Source organism: Myxocyprinus asiaticus, chromosome 9 (assembly GCF_019703515.2).
Source record: "Myxocyprinus asiaticus isolate MX2 ecotype Aquarium Trade chromosome 9, UBuf_Myxa_2, whole genome shotgun sequence".
Taxonomy (NCBI): Eukaryota; Metazoa; Chordata; class Actinopteri; order Cypriniformes; family Catostomidae; genus Myxocyprinus; species Myxocyprinus asiaticus.
Window position 1 is genome coordinate 25,942,539 of NC_059352.1, and position 17,051 is coordinate 25,959,589.

General features: G+C 36.5%; 2 protein-coding genes across 16 annotated transcripts in view; one reads left to right on the forward strand and one right to left on the reverse strand.

Moving 5' to 3' along the window:
• Nucleotides 1–2,955, forward strand: part of LOC127445609 (leucine-rich repeat-containing protein 7-like) — a 218,175-nt gene extending 215,220 nt beyond the window's left edge. For all 13 annotated transcript variants that reach the window (XM_051705753.1, XM_051705754.1, XM_051705748.1 and 10 more), the window contains one exon: nt 705–2,955. In XM_051705753.1, coding sequence (XP_051561713.1) covers nt 705–812 — 108 coding nt within the window. In that variant the 3' untranslated portion in view covers nt 813–2,955. The remainder of the gene's footprint in view (nt 1–704) is intronic.
• A 114-nt stretch (nt 2,956–3,069) lies between these two features.
• On the reverse strand, nt 3,070–14,142 carry lrrc40 (leucine rich repeat containing 40). 3 transcript variants are annotated; one of them, XM_051705796.1, is made up of 15 exons: nt 13,830–14,142; nt 13,394–13,575; nt 12,378–12,451; nt 12,145–12,274; nt 11,771–11,894; nt 11,551–11,693; nt 11,292–11,464; nt 7,497–7,587; nt 7,317–7,362; nt 4,978–5,086; nt 4,767–4,874; nt 4,571–4,681; nt 4,153–4,230; nt 3,753–3,938; nt 3,070–3,595 (listed from the first exon to the last, which is right to left on the reverse strand). In XM_051705796.1, the coding sequence occupies exons 1-15, from the start codon at nt 13,972–13,974 to the stop codon at nt 3,490–3,492; spliced, it is 1,806 nt and encodes a 601-aa protein (XP_051561756.1). In that variant the 5' UTR covers nt 13,975–14,142; the 3' UTR covers nt 3,070–3,489. The 3 variants fall into 3 exon arrangements, with proteins under 3 accessions (XP_051561756.1, XP_051561759.1, XP_051561758.1); XM_051705799.1 differs by having other exon boundaries at nt 12,145–12,201; nt 13,830–13,978; XM_051705798.1 differs by having other exon boundaries at nt 13,394–13,606; nt 13,830–13,967.
• Between the last annotated feature and the right edge of the window lie 2,909 nt (nt 14,143–17,051).

Consider the following 17,051-nt stretch of genomic DNA (forward strand, 5'->3'; position numbering starts at 1 on the left):
AATTATACTGTAAGGATTTTACATTGAATTACATATTATATTACTGATAAGAATGAATATGCTTTTCTACCTAAACTTTCAATAGTTTTAACTTTGTAAGACAGATTGAATCTGGTCGAAACCAAATTGCTTGTTGAAAGAAACTGCTGTAATTTAGTTCCATTTCAAACCCTCACCTCCCAAGTGGTTGATCAGCTCACGATAGTAATAGGGAATTGATGTATGAATCAATGAATAGAAGAATTCCTTGTTGGCACATATAGAGATGCCTAACAGAACTTTCCATTTAGACAGTGACTATCTGTCTATTGAGCCATGCAAAATGCCTTGCATGTTGTGGAAGCCCCCAATAGTTATTGGGCTGTCTGTTTTTTTTTGTTGCTGTCAGTGTATGCCACGCCACTAGAATCCTCTCTTGCCTGGCCATAGTCTGCAGAAAGCAGGCCATTCTCTTTCCACAGATTCAGAGTTTACTAAGGAAGTCTCTCTAAAGACCAGCTTCTTTCCACCTTCGTTCTTTTACAGCATGTCCTCCTCTACCTGTGTGCATCTCTCTCTTTTCTCTCCCTCACAGTGTATATCTCTTTATCCTCCTTGAGTTAGGCCCGTTCCCAGCCCTCCTGTGCTGTCGTGCCTGTTCCCTGCCCCTTCCTTCCTTCCCCCAGTTCACTTTGTTTACCATGTGCTTCATTCTTGCATTGCAGGCCAATGGACATAGTTTCTTACACATGGAGCATGAAACTGCAGTGTCTCTTCTGAAGAATTTCCCCAAAACTGTGGACTTGGTAATCTTAAGGGAGAGCACAATATAAATATTTTTATAGCTTAAAGACTTCTCACCCGGATGAAATACAGGAACTTGTAAATCATCTTTTTATCTAGGAACAATTTTGCCAATTGCTGGACCAATGGCAAATTCCAGTGCCAAATGTATAGAGGACATATCTAATAACGTTACATATGGCTTATACATTATACACAAACATACCATTGGTTCAAATCTTTCATTGATGTTGTTGATATTCTTCTTTATTTCAGCCTGTGGCTGTAAGTGGGTGCGTTTTTTTCCTGCTTATTTATATGGCATACTATTTTGTACCTATATTTTTTTTTCCTAGCAGCTTTTCAGTTTAATCTTGGAGCATGAAAGCACATCTGCTTTTAAAGACATTTACCCACCATAACACTGCCTCAACTTTGTAAATGCCTTGTGTAAATATATACATTTACAACTACAATGCGATTAGAGCGTACAATGTGAACGAAAGAAACTGATGATTTTTCTAATGTTAACCTAGTTTTTATAACATTTAGAAGAGCTTTTATCCTTCTCATGAAAATGGCAATTTATGAGAAACAAAACAAATCTCCTCTTTTAATCTTGATTAATGATAAGTTTCTATATTCTGTATTTGCACAAATCAAATCAGAAAAAAAAAAAAAACTCCCCAAAGCAATATTGATTCCTTTTTGTGGGCTTTCCTGCAGCACCCTATATTGGTTAATGCATATATAGTATTCATGAATTTGTCCTAGCTCAGATCAAGGTTGGTATTATTCATATGCTAGGTAATGTGAAATGTACATTTCCATGTTATTTGAATTCCCACATACCTTAGACTGCTACCAGAAAAGGCATTCTGACATATGGCAGTTTAATGGCAACCCAGATAACTACACAAAGTTACAAAGTTAAAATGACTTATTTAAATCCAGTTGCCTACATCTTTGTTGTCGTTATGCTGCTTTAAGGTTTTTCAATCATTTTTTTTATTATGGAATAAAGGGAAATCCTGTCACAATCAAGCTGACTAGATAAGATACACATTTAAGGCTTTACTAATTAGAGCATGCTTTCACTTTTAAACGTGTTTTATTAGGATGCTTATTATAGGGGTCTCTGTGTTTTGGACAAAACAATTTTACATATTCATTCCTTTAACTTTCTTAAGGCATTTTTATTATTATTTTCTTTAATTAGTCATCAACATGATGATCAGTACCATAATATCCCTAAACAAAACCTGGGCATGTGTAAAACGTTGCTAAAAATTTAGCATTTAGATGAAGTTTGAAATGAAATGCGCTCTCATAGACCCAAACACAACAGCCACAATATTTAGCTTCAGAGAAAGAGGATGTTGATCATTAAAGATTATTATGGGTGATGCAATTAATTGTTCAAGTACTATTGTGAAAGAACATTTGATAATGATTATTTTTACTAAATGTTTTCAGATAATGGTTTCTATTATATTGATAAAATTAGCTATGCTCAAATTGTTAAATTTTATAAAGAATACAAAAACAATTTATGGACAGAGAGCTAAGATTGTGAGGGAAAGAAACACAGGAAATCAATATGTACAATTCTTTCTCAAGTAATTGTGAATTTGTGTTATAAACATAAATGTATATGAATATACAAATGGTCATTTTTGTATGTGTTTAAAGACCTATTGAATCTAAAGGTAATATATGGTACTATTCAGTCTAATTGCAGTATTGATGTAAATAAATATGAATGGAGACATTTAAATAATTTATTCCAATAGATTGTGAATGTACTTAAAGCTTTCTGCAGTATTAAGACTTACTGAACTTGAATGCTGTTTCATTTTTGTGCAAAAAGTAATTATATCTAGAATAAATTATTCAATTTAGTTAAAAAGGATTAGTGACAATTTATCATAATTTATTTGCACATGCAAGTTTACTCCTTCCATTTTTTTTTCAGTATTACCGCAAATATGTAATTGATGACATATATTATGTGTCTAGAATGCATTTTGCAGATGCTATATGTACATATTTAAAATAAATTTTAGTTAGAAAAATTTAAAATTACTAAATCATGTATAAAAAGGAGAAGAAAGTCCAATGCTGTTCAGCAAATATTGGAGCCATTTTCGGCTTTGAAATACAGAATTTTTCAGTATTCAAGAAGTGTTTTGAATAATGTATCAAAGTCTTTATTGTACAGATAATAAAAAAATGTCACTATTGTTACAACTGTTAATACTGTGGTCCTTTATAGATGAAAAACTACTAATGTGTGACCAGAAATCGTAATATTTATTCATAATTTATTGGTAGTGCATTCAATACTGGATAATATAAAACATTTACACAGACCAATGTTTAAAAATATGAAACTATGAAATGCAGATTTAAAACTTGAGGAACATAAATTATGCCCATGTCTTAACTTCAAAAAGCACGCAGACAGAATTTTCTATAAAAGATGCCATTACAAAATTCTGTATAATGTTGTGCTTAAGTGTACACTGGCAGGTATGCAGATGGCAGGAGATGTGTCTTTAGTTTTTAAATGTTCAGTATGTTTGAAGTGCACATCGTAATTAGAGTATTTCTGAGATTTAGCACACTTCTTTAGAAATATTTGATTTGGTACAAAGTGTAAGGGCACAAGAATTGATCGTTGTGTGATGTAATGACTGAATTAAGAAATAACATTAAAAGTGAAGACTATGTTGGAATACGACTTCTGAGATACTCAAGGAGAGCATCTGTTCCTTTAGCTAGGATAGCTGTTCTTGGATTACGAAAAGGATTCCCATCAAGCATTAAAGCCCTGAAGACATGAAAAAACAAATCCTAGATATTTAGACTGTTAAACTAATAGCCTAAAACCAAGCCTGCGCTGGCATTTAATATGTCATGTAAACAAAGCCAAGTAGCAACAATTTCCATTATAGTATGATGAAATAATAAGGAAACACCATCCTCACCTCAAACTGGTGCAGTTGCCAAGTTCTGGTGGCACTTGCATAATATCATTGTTAGACAGATCCAGAGTAGACAGCCTATTTAGGATCTTTAGTCGGACAGGATCAATGCTTCCAACTTGATTGTTACTAATTAAAATGGTCTCGAGTGATGGGATGTTGTACAGTACATCTGGGAATGACCTAAACCTTAAAACGACAAACGTAAATAAAGATTCAGACCACACCAAACATCAAAAATCCCAATGTAATCTTAAGATGTCGTAGTATCCAAACATAATTGGTTATCATTGTTAAAATACTAAAACCATTCATTTAGTATGTTGCTCTGTCTATGTTGGGTGGCAATAAAGCAATTTAGTCATCCTATACATGTGGTGAGGGGGGCAAAGATAGAACTTGCCTATTAAAAGACAAAATAATACTCCGCAGCTTGGTTAGGGCTTCCAAATCCACTGGCAGTGCCATCAATAGATTGTTTCTAAAGAAAAGATATACATAATTATGTTAAGATGTCACGTTTAAGTGACCTCAGAACTGTGAGATATCTTTCAGTTAAGCCATAATCATTAAGTAACCATTTTCTATACAGCCACAGATTTATCAAAACACCAAAAAACCAGAGTTGCTTTCCGCAATCAACTTACAACTCATCAACCACAAGATAATTATTGTTGTTTTGTTCCTCCATGTCACCTTTAAAAACATAGCACTCTTTCTACAGCAGTGTCAGTTAGGTGCTAGTTTGTGGAACTTTGTTTCTTTGATGAAAGTCTTGAAACTGGAGCTTTAAAAGATGCATAAAACATCTTTAAGAGTACCTGAGATCAATTTGTACCAGCTGCTGCAGTTTAGAAAAGTCCAGTGGAAGAGTTGTTATCTTGTTAAACCCAAGATTAATGTCTGCAAGAGTGTCCTTCAACTCTACAATTCTAAAGGAAATGAGAGAATATTTTAACTAACAATCACAAGTGTTCTCTGAAACACTAATTTGGTGTGGAAAGGCTATTGGGGTACCTGGGTGGAACTGCTGTCAGTTGGTTTTTGCTGAAGTTCACGTTGACCACAGGACTATCATCAACTGCATCAAACACATCATCAGGAATAGATGCCTCTTGTTTCTCGCTAAGGAAAATGAGAAATGTATACTCTCATATTTGTACTGTTACATCCTAAAAATCAATCTCTCAATGTAATAAATGAGGATTTGTTTTTTTGTTACATGTACCTGTAGTCCAGGGTTTTCAGAGTTTTGATTGCATGCACATTTATCTTAGCCTGGCTTGGGAGAGTCATTGCTGTCTTTGGCTCTTCTTTCAAGTTCCCATCAGGTTGTTCTATATTTCAAATATGATAAAACCCAGAATAATCTGTTACAAAAGAGAACATAATTTGCCCTTTCTACAAAGAAAGGAATAATTCACTCAAAAATGAAAATTCTCTCATCATTCACTCACCATCATGCCATCCCAGGTATGTATGGCTTTCTTTCTTCTGTTGAACACAGATGAAGATTATCTCAGCTCTGTAGGTCCTCACAATGCAAGTGAATGGGTACCAAAATTTTGAAGCTCTATAAAGCACATAAAGGCAGCAGGAAACACGGGTCTTAAAAAGGTCTTGATTCATCCTTCTGCAAATTAAGGCCTTAAAAAGGTCTTAAATCGGAACAAGTCTTAAATTCATAATGTCATGGCATTAAATGTTGTATGAGGGATTGTTTTCTCGTTGCGTTTAAGTAGGGTGACCAGACATCCCGTTTTTAAGCGGTGTGTCCCGACAATTCTCTAAACAATGTAATTATGTCCAGGTTTCAGCTGGTAAGCTCACTGATTTTTTTTCTAATTACGTTTAATATACTAATTTTCCTTCTCGCTATTGTCTTAGGTATCGTTTGCAGAGAATAGAAGCAATTTCGATGTGTTGCACATTGAGGAGGATACTTTCATTCTAGTCTTTCAGCAAATCAGCTGAATTGTATCTGGTTACCATGGCAATGTCGTCATGCGCTTGGTGCACGCTCTTTATCGTCCTGTCTGTCAGTGCAAGTAGAAATGCACCAATAAAAATGAGTTTTCAACAATGAGCTGAAAGAAGCCAATCCATTTCTTCGAGTGTTTTTCTGTCACTGTTAAATGTTCATTTCCCAACGAGCACGGAGGTAAATCAGACAATGTCACATTCAGACAGACACACTGCACTTTTTACATAGTACAAGCACTTAAATGTTGAGATGTGGGGAATGTATTTTGAATTTTAGGTTACAGTGTTGTAAATTTTGTGTTAAAATGTGTACCTGACATGAAGTCATTTCATAATTACACATGCAATATGACATCATATGTATATAATAGGCTACACGGAATTTGTACATTAAAAAAAGCTAAAATGTGGTTAAATCATGAAAAAACTAAATCTAAAATAAAATATACATTTCCACAAACTATATAGCCTAAACAGTTAAGAAAATAAGTTTGCTTGCCCCTTTTGTTTCTATAAGTTTCCATACCCCTTTCAGAATGTATACAAATAGCCTATAAAAGATAAAATATTATATTTGTTGATGTAGTACTGCCCTTCAAAAGCTACATACAGGGCCATAGCAAGGTAATCTGGGCCCCCTGACTGTATACTGTATATTGCTTTGGGCCCCTTTCCCATTAAAAAATGCAGTTTAAAATTAGTTGTGGGGCCCCCTGGACCTTTGGGCCCCTAGAATCATTATTACCTATCACCCCACTAGCTACGGCCCTAGCTACATAACACAAAATATACTCTTATTTACACAAATAATCTTGTTCAAAAGTTTGCACCCCTTGGTTGTTCTTGTGTTGCCTTCTTGTGCATCAATAATTGTTTGCACTTTTTGTAATAGTTGTGTATGAGTCCCTCAGTTGTCCCAAGTGTCAAAAGCTGGATCTCATCATATAGCCATTGTTGGAAAGAACTCAAATGTGCAGAAGATGCTGAGAAACCAAATAACTGTACAGTAGTTCACTGCTCAGAACAAAGCAGGGACTCATGTACAATTATTACTTACAGCACACCATCTTAAAAACCAAGGGAATGTAAACTTCTGAACAGGAACATGTGTGTAAATTCAGTTACTATTTTGTCTTGTGGAATATATATATGAGGATCTGTTATGTCAAATAGCTTCTTTAGGGTAGTGCTACATAAAAACAAAATGCAATTTTTATGATCCCTCATTTAAAAAACAAAAAAAATAAAAAAACAACAATGGAAGATTTATAGTGAAAAAGGACTTAAATTGATCTGTTTCTCACCCACACCTATCATATTGCTTAAGATATGGATTTAACCACTGGAGTCGTATGGATTACTTTTATGCTGCCTTTATGTCCTTTTGGAGCTTCAAAGTTTTGGTACCCATTCACTAACATTGTGAGGACCTACAGACCGGAGATATTCTTCTAAAAATCTTTGTGTTCTGCAGAAAAAAGAAAGTCATACATATCTGGGACAGCATGAGAATTTTCATTTTTGGATAAACCATTCCTTGAACTCTATATTGTAGAAATCTTTACTTGATCATTATAGACGTACCTTGTACTCGACTTCTAAGATATTTTAGGAGTTCACCAGTTCCTTTCTGTGAAGACAAGACTTTCTTATGCAATTCAACACCTTTTCATTCCACACTTATGCAGTGATTTATCTGAGAAAACTAAGACTAAAGGAAGGCTGAAAAAGCCCTTTTACATCTGTGATATGTTGAGCACTCACAGTCAGAAGGTCCCTGCGGATTGTCCTCAGTGGATTTCCCTCCAAAGCCAAAGATTTAAGCTTGGGTAATGTGCCAAGTCCACATGGCAGGCTGTTTCACATACAAGAGAGAGAGAAATTTATTTATAATTCCTTGTTTCCTCTAATATACAGTTGAATTCAGAAGTTTACATTCACTTAGGTTGAAGTCATTAAAACTCTTTTTTTTTTTAACCACTCCACTGATTTAATATTAGCAAACTATAGTTTTGGCAAGTCGTTTAGGACATCTACTAAATGCATGACAAGTTATTTTTCCAACAATTGTTTACAGACAGATTGTTTCACTTTTAACTGACTACATCACAATTCCAGTTAGTCAGAAGTTTACATACACTAAGTTAACTGTGCCTTTAAGCAGCTTGGAAAATTCCAGAAAATTATGTCAAGCCTTTAGACAATTAGCTTCTGATAGGAGGTGTACCTGTGGATGTATTTTAAGGCCTACCTTCAAACTCAGTGCCTCTTTGCATGGCATCATGGGAAAATCAAAAGAAATCAGGCAAGACCTCAGAAAAAAAAATTGTGGACCTGCACAAGTCTGGTTCATCCTTGGAAGCAATTTCCAAATGCCTGAAGATACCACGTTCATCTGTACAAACAATAGTACACAAGTATAAACACCATGGGACCACGCAGCCATCATACCGCTCAGAAAGGAGACGCATTCTGTCTCCTAGAGATGAATGTAGTTTGGTACGAAAAGTGCAAATAAATCCCAGAACAACAGTAAAGGACCTTGTGAAGATGCTGGAGGAAACAGGTAGAAAAGTATCTACAGGTGCATCTCAATAAATTAGAATGTCGTGGAAAAGTTCATTTATTTCAGTAATTCAACTCAAATTGTGAAACTCGTGTATTAAATAAATTCAATGCACACAGACTGAAGTAGTTTAAGTCTTTGGTTCTTTTAATTGTGATGATTTTGGCTCACATTTAACAAAAACCCACCAATTCACTATCTCAAAAAATTAGAATACATCATAAGACCAATAAAAAAAACATTTTTAGTGAATTGTTGGCCTTCTGGAAAGTATGTTCATTTACTGTATATGTACTCAATACTTGGTAGGGGCTCCTTTTGCTTTAATTACTGCCTCAATTCGGCGTGGCATGGAGGTGATCAGTTTGTGGCACTGCTGAGGTGGTATGGAAGCCCAGGTTTCTTTGACAGTGGCCTTCAGCTCATCTGCATTTTTTGGTCTCTTGTTTCTCATTTTCCTCTTGACAATACCCCATAGATTCTCTATGGGGTTCAGGTCTGGTGAGTTTGCTGGCCAGTCAAGCACACCAACACCATGGTCATTTAACCAACTTTTGGTGCTTTTGGCAGTGTGGGCAGGTGCCAAATCCTGCTGGAAAATGAAATCAGCATCTTTAAAAAGCTGGTCAGCAGAAGGAAGCATGAAGTGCTCCAAAATTTCTTGGTAAACGGGTGCAGTGACTTTGGTTTTCAAAAAACACAATGGACCAACACCAGCAGATGACATTGCACCCCAAATCATCACAAACTGTGGAAACGTAACACTGGACTTCAAGCAACTTGGGCTATGAGCTTCTCCACCCTTCCTCCAGACTCTAGGACCTTGGTTTCCAAATGAAATACAAAACTTGCTCTCATCTGAAAAGAGGACTTTGGACCACTGGGCAACAGTCCAGTTCTTCTTCTCCTTAGCCCAGGTAAGACGCCTCTGACGTTGTCTGTGGTTCAGGAGTGGCTTAACAAGAGGAATACGACAACTGTAGTCAAATTCCTTGACATGTCTGTGTGTGGTGGCTCTTGATGCCTTGACCCCAGCCTCAGTCCATTCCTTGTGAAGTTCACCCAAATTCTTGAATCGATTTTGCTTGACAATCATAAGGCTGCGGTTCTCTCGGTTGGTTGTGCATCTTTTTCTTCCACACTTTTTCCTTCCACTCAACTTTCTGTTAACAAGCTTGGATACAGCACTCTGTGAACAGCCAGCTTCTTTGGCAATGAATGTTTGTGGCTTACCTTCCTTGTGAAGGGTGTCAATGATTGTCTTCTGGACAACTGTCAGATCAGCAGTCTTCCCCATGATTGTGTAGCCTAGTGAATCAAACTGAGAGACCATTTTGAAGGCTCAGGAAACCTTTGCAGGTGTTTTGAGTTGATTAGCTGATTGGCTTGTCACCATATTCTAATTTTTTGAGATAGTGAATTGGTGGGTTTTTGTTAAATGTGAGCCAAAATCATCACAATTAAAAGAACCAAAGACTTAAACTACTTCAGTCTGTGTGCATTGAATTTATTTAATACACGGGTTTCACAATTTGAGTTGAATTACTGAAATAAATGAACTTTTCCACGACATTCTAATTTATTGAGATGCACCTGTATATCCACAGTAAAATGTGTCCTATCTCGACATAACCTGAAAGGCTGCAAGGAAGAAGCCAATGCTCCAAAACAGCCATAAAAAAGCCAGACTACAATTTGCAAGAGCACATGGGGATAAAGATCTAACTTTTCGGAGAAATTTCCTCTGGTCTGATGAAACAAAAATGGAACTTTTTGGCCATAATGAACATCATTATGTTTGGAGGAGAAAGGGTGAGGCTTGCAAGCCGAAGAACACCATCCCAACCGTGAAGCATGGAGGTGGCAGCATCAAGTTGTGGGGGTGCTTTGCAGCAGAAGGGACTGGTGCACTTCCCAAAATACATGGCATCATGAGGAAGGAAAATTATGTGGATATATTGAAGCAGCATCTCAAGACATCAGCCATAAAGTTAAAGCTCGGTCGCAAATGGGTCTTCCAAATGGACAATGACCCCAAACATACCTCCAAAGTTGTGGCAAAATGGCTTAAAGACAACAAAGTCAAGGTATTGGAGTGGCCAACACAAAGCCCTGATCTCAATCCAATAGAAAATATGTGGGCAGAACTGAAGAAGCGTGTGCGAGCTAGGAGGCCTACAAAGCTGACTCAGTTACACCAGTTCTGTCTGGAGGAATGGGCCAAATTTCCAGCAATTTATTGTGAGAAGCTTGTGGAAGGCTACCCAAAACGTTTGACCCAAGTTAAACAATTTAACGGCAATGCTACCAAATACTAACAAAGTGTATGTAAACTTCTGACCCACTGGGAATGTGATGAAAGTAATAAAAGCTGAAATAAATAATTCTCTCTACTATTATTCTGACATTTCACATTCTTAAAATAAAGTAGTGGTCCTAACTGACCTAAGACAGGGAATGATTTCTATGATTAAATGTCAGGAATTGTGAAAAACTGAGTTTAAATGTATTTGGCTAAGGTAAAGGTAAACTTCTGACTTCAACTGTACAGTTGTGCTCATAAGTTTACAGACCTTTCACAGAATCCCCAAGTCAATAAGAGATCATAATTAGGAAGGGTGATCACAAAAATCATGCCTAACAGGTATTTACATATATTCCAAAACTCTGTTTAAAATCTTTTTTAAATCTTTTGTGATAGTTGTGTATTAGCCCCTGGATATGTAAGAACTTATGTCCCATAATAGGTTAATCAGGGCAGTGTTAAATAAAAAACAAAATGCTATCTCTCTCATTAAAATACATAAATAAATAAATATTATAAAACATATAGCAGATTCTGCAAGTGGTATGTACCAGTAAACTTATGAGCAGAATTGTTCAGTCCTCTGTTCAAGCGTCCATCTTATTGATTAACCTTCTTATTTGACAGTTCAAAGCTACTGACAATAAGCAATAAACTACACATACAACAACATAATTATGTCCAGCACCTGCTGAGATCATTGTTAGTAAGATCCAGACGCTCCAGGCCTTGCAATAGAGTTATTTCTTCAGGAAGGCTCTTCACCTTGTTATCTCTGAGTTCCAAGAAACTCAGAGCATTTAAGTGCTTCAAATGGTCTGCCTCCAATACCTCAATCTGGTTGTTCCCACAATTAAGTTCCTTTAATGATATCAACAGTCTTGTGTTAGCTTTTCGCTTTTGAGAGAATTTAAATTTTTTCTACTATATCAGTGATCTTTTATTACCTTGAGTGTTTTGCAGCAAGGCAGTTCTGGTAGAAAGCGTAACTTGTTGTGTCTTAGGTAAAGCTGCTCAAGAGACTCCATCTGAGCCAGAACGGGAGGAATGCTTTCTATCTGATTTCGAGAGCAGTCCAGCAATCTAAGGTCTGATAGAGGAAACAAAAGGTTCACTGGTTAAACACTAAATATGATTCACATCTAATCTGTTACTGTAAAAACTTACTTTTCATTTGACTGATGGCAGGAGGGAGACTCTTGAGCTTGTTGCAGGACAAATTCAATTTAACCAGATTGGTCAAATTTGACAGGCTTCCTGGAATATCCATTAATTGATTGTTGGAGAGATCCTTTTGGAGGAAAGAAGAGGAAAGAACTGAACTAAATAATGGGAACATTGAAGTACAGATATTCCACATGACATCATTCAATGTAACATTTGAAAAGATGATCAGACGGCTGTGGTTTATTTGACACAGATGTAGATGGAGACATATCACTAACTGAAGAGTTTGGAAGCAGATATTTTATGTTGCTGTTGGAAAGTGATATGCCATATTGTTGTTACTTGTCAAGAACACAAAGATCACGATCACTTACAAGGTCATCTAAATGAACCAGCTCTCCCAAATCCTGTGAAATACGTTCAATCTGGTTCTGTTGCAGATGGAGACATCGCAGGTTTTTAAGTCTCCAAAGACCCGAAGGCAATTCTGTCAGTTTATTGTGACTGCAGGGGACCATGATACATATTATGATACAAGGATCCATTTCTATACTGAAAATATTGAGATATGCTGTATATTATTGTGTAGTGTAGCCTCCATCAATACCTCAATATAAGCTTCTGCAGTTGCTCTAATTCTCCGATAGATTCTGGGAGTGAGTTTAGTTGATTGTTGTGGATCTGGAAGAAGGTGGCAGCAGAAAACAAAATTAACTGCTTATCTTTGATGGCTAAATTTAGACTCTTATACTCTATTTATTACCATGGTAAAAATAACTATAGTAACTATGGTATTTTTTAGATGAATATAATATAATACAGATCTAAACATGGTAATTAGGTACCATCCATGTCTCTAACTGTAGTTACTCTGGTCTTACCACAAATACCATATTAAACTAGGGTTACTACGCTAGCACTACTGTACATTTTCATAAGAAATGTAATTTAAAGGAATAGTTCACCCAAAAGAATTACTCACCCTCATGCCATCCCTGATGTGTATGACTTTCTTCTGATGAACACAAACAAAGATTTACAGAAGAATATCTCAGCTCTGTTGGTCCTCACAATGCAAGTAAATGGTGGACAGAACTTTGAAGTTTTGAAAAGCACATAAAGGCAGCATAAAAGTAATTCACATCTTCAGAAGCATTATGATCTTCAGCGATAGCGATCTTCAGAAGAAACAGATCAAAATGTAAGTCCTTTTTTAATCTAAATCTCCAGTTTCACATTCTTCTTTTGTTATTGGTATTTCGCATTCTTCATGGATATCACTACCTACTGGACAGGGAAAATTTATAGTAAAAATAAAGCACTTATATATTTATCTGTTTCTCTCCCACACCTTTCATATTGCTTCTGAAGATATGGTTTTAACCCCTGGAGTTGTATGGATTAATTTTATGCTGCCTTTATATGCTTTTTGGACCTTCAAAGTTCTGGCCACTATTTGCTTGCATTGTATGGACCTACAGAGCCGAGATATTTTTCAAAAAATCTCTTTGTGTTCAGCAGAATAAAGAAAGTCATACACATCTGAAATGGCATCAGGGTGAGTAAATAATGAGAATTTTCGTTTTTGAAAACTATCATTTTAAAAAGCATTTTCAAACCTACATCCAGGACAAGCAGGGCAGAAAGCAGTTTGATGTCTTCGGATAGGCATTGGAGTTTGTTAGAGGACAGAAGAAGTTTGGTCAAATCTGTCTGCTCCCACCACCGATCTGCAGCTCCAAATGACAAGTTCTGCTGGGCTTCCTGAGGTGTGTCTAAGTTCAGTCTCCATACATTCTGAGGAACTGAACCCAAACTCATAATTAAACGTACAACCTGTTAAGGACGCCAACAAGTTCAAAAATTCATCAAGGTAATCATAGTTACAATCGTTACCAGAGTTGTTGTAAAATCAAAAATTATATATGGTATATTTCCGTTATTTGTCACCACAATTTTATTGTAGTAGCCTAAGAATAACAGCAGTATGGTATTTTGGCGCCTATTTTGTGTAAGACTGGTGCACTGGAGTTTGAAAATGTTTTTCCAGTAATGTTACCTTCAGTTAGACCCCGCCCGGATAGATTGAGCTGCCCACTCTTTCTAGCAGCTTTCAGTAATCCATATGGCACAGGACTCTCCTCTTTCTCCTGTCTGAATCCTGCTCTAGAGTCCACATGTGCTCCTCTTTTAAAACGAGACATGAACGTGATGTAACAGTATGTGTTTATAGCACATGTAAACGCGAACGCGGTGGAGGTGCTGTGAAGTAAACTACAGTTACTTTCAAATATTCTCCAGTTTTTAAAATAAAAGTCCAGTGGGAAGTGAGTTCAGATACAGTCTAGCAGAGACGGACTAAATTGGAACAGTCAAATGATGTAGCAAAAGAAGTCCTGCCTTACATGTAAAAGAGCCAATCACCTTACAGATACAGAGGTAGGCTGTCAATCAACTCGAGAACGCGCATGCGCATTAGCTGAACCTGTCTGAAATATATATATATATATATATATATATATATATATATATATATATATATATATATTTTTTAATATTTATTTATTTATTTATTTATTTATTTATTTATTTTATTTTATTTTTTTTTGCATGATATAAGCTAAAGAAGCACAATTTATGATAGCATTGTTTTCAGCTTTTACTGCTTATTTGAAATATGTTCTTTGGTCGTAATCTTGATCAGCAGTTTTGGAGATTTCGGTCTTTCCCCATTCAAGCAGATAAGAGCTGCACTTTCATGCCGCTTTTTTACATTGAAAATAGCTGCCCAGTCTGATCGGGAGTGTTGCAAATGGCATTTTTAGAGCTCCTTGGTTGTAAAGATGGCTGCCGAGTGGACTGACTTGCCTTAAAATGAATTTTGGTGAGTTTTGACCCTTTAATGATGGGATGGAATAATAATATGTCAATAAAAATGTCATAAAATACACCCTATTTTAATATGTGGATTAATGAGGTGTTTACTAGAGATCTGGCAAGAGAAGCAAGCAGACTGGTCTGGAAAAACAAGCCCAAAATATGCTACTTGCCTCACCAAAACAAGCAAAAATTAGCTGAAAAATAAACTGTTCGGATCATTTGAATTGCATATGCATCATATCTAATGTCTAATTACATTAATGTATCATATCTTATAATTATTCAGTGAAGACTTGGAAACAAAGGAGAAATGCACTTTTTGACCTTATTTTATATTTTTCCTTGTGAATGTCCATATTGTCATCAGGGCCAGAGCTAATGTTGTGAAAGACTGTAACAATTGTAGGGGCCCACATATCCAGGGGAGCCTTCAACAAATTTTAAACTGTATTTTTTAATATGAAAGGGGCCCAGAATTCCTTGCTACGGCCCTGGTTGTCATTATTGCCGTGAATTGCAGTAATTGCCTGAATTGCCTGGATTGCCTTGTGTTACTCACAGGTTGCCTTATCATTTTGATATTCTTTCTGGGGCTTAAAGTAAAACATGTTTAGGTGGTGTAACTATTTGGAGACAGTAAAAAAAAAAATCCAATTAAAAGGTTGAAATTCTTTGAGAAAAAAATTTTGGTAGTTTGGAATAATTTGTGGTGACAAACAACAGCACATGCTGAATCTGAGCACATATTTAACTCTGTCTTACATTTCCAACAGCTGGTTTAATGTGCGTGTGTAGCTTCTACTTTTAATGAGTCCAGAAAGGGAAATGACAACAACCCTTTGACATCGTTTGAACCTTTAAAAAGCAAATCTATTTGAGAGATGTATTTGAATCTGGTGAGCATTGTGCTTATGCTTAATGCATTGAATAAATGTTACAACACATTTGCAAAAGTCAGAGCCACACTTCCTGGGATTCAGAACGAAGCCCAGTGCTAAATTGGATACCCACTCCTCTGGCTTTGGGGTATGGTCAGATTGTCCTGATCTAAAATATCTTTGTGTATGAGCTGGTGTGTCTCTGGGGTGGACATGGTCTGACTCCGAGACTGTGAGAGTCTTTGAGGATTTTATAACTAACCCAAGCATTTATGTGAGGGCAACATTTGTCTATGATGGACAAAGTCAACTGTTGACACCCAAGGGTGCCTCTCATGGATTTACACAAACACCATCAACAGCAATACTGCACTGGATTAAAACTTCAGGGAATACTTGCAGCCATCCCTCAGCAGACCATTCTGTTTCTCATTCATTTCTTAAGAACACTGGACTCAGTAAGGGCATTATCATATTAACAGTTAAAGCCAGGCTACAGGTCCTCTACAAGACAAAATCTTTCTATCTGGTTTCCCACTATTCATGTCCCTTATTGTTTGCATCACACTAAACAACAGGTTATTGAATCATTGTCACATATCTTGAACGGCTGTTATGCTTAAAAGTAGTGTACATATCACGTCATGACAGGATACTTGACCTTATAGTAAAAGACATAAAACATTTTCCACCCTCTGTACATTTACATTTATTCATTTGGCAGACGCTTTTATCCAAAGCGACTTACAAAAGAGGAAAACATAAGTGAATCATCTTAAGGAGACAGTGGTACAAAAAAGTGCCATATTACAAAGTTTCACTAGCATCATAATAGTATTCAAAACAGAAAGTGTTAAATTAAAATTATTTTATTAGTGACTGGTTAAGTGCTCATGGAAATTATGTGTTTTTAATTGTTTTTTGAAGACAGAAAGTGAGTCAGCTTCACGGATGGAGTTGGGAAGGTCATTCCACCAACGTGGTATGATGAAGCCGAAAGTCTGGGAAAGTGTTTTGGTGCCTCTTTGTGTTGGTACGACAATGCGACGTTCCTTAGCCGACCACAGGCTTCTAGTGGGCGCGTAGCTCTGCAGAAATGATTTTAGGTATGCTGGAGCAGACCCAGTGACTGTTCTGTATGCCAGCATCAGGGCCTTGAATTTGATACGTGCATTAACCGGCAGCCAGTGGAGAGAGACAAGGAGTGGTGTAACATGCGCTCTCTTTGGTTGATTAAAGACCAGGCGTGCTGTTGCATTCTGGATTATTTGCAGGGGTCTAGCTGCACATGCAGGGAGGCCTGCAATGAGAGCGTTACAGTAGTCCAGTCTAGTTATGACATGTGACTGAACAAGAAGTTGTGTGGCATGTTCAGAGAGGAAGGGTCTTAGCTTCCTGATATTGAAGAGTGTAAATCTACATGATCTTGTGGTCTTTGAGATGTGATCAGTGAAATTTAGTTTATTATCGATGGTTACCCCTAGATTTCTGACCGTTCTGTAAGAATGTATAAGCACTCTCGA

Coding starts and splice junctions, on each gene's coding strand:
- lrrc40 (XM_051705796.1), bottom strand. CDS start 13,974: ATGTCTCGTTTTAAAAGAGGAGCACATGTGGACTCTAGAGCAGGATTC. Junction 13,576..13,829: donor CGGGCGGGGTCTAACTGAAG/GTAACATTACTG, acceptor GTTTGGGTTCAG/TTCCTCAGAATGTATGGAGA. Junction 7,588..11,291: donor ACTAACAATGATCTCAGCAG/GTGCTGGACATA, acceptor TATGTGAAACAG/CCTGCCATGTGGACTTGGCA.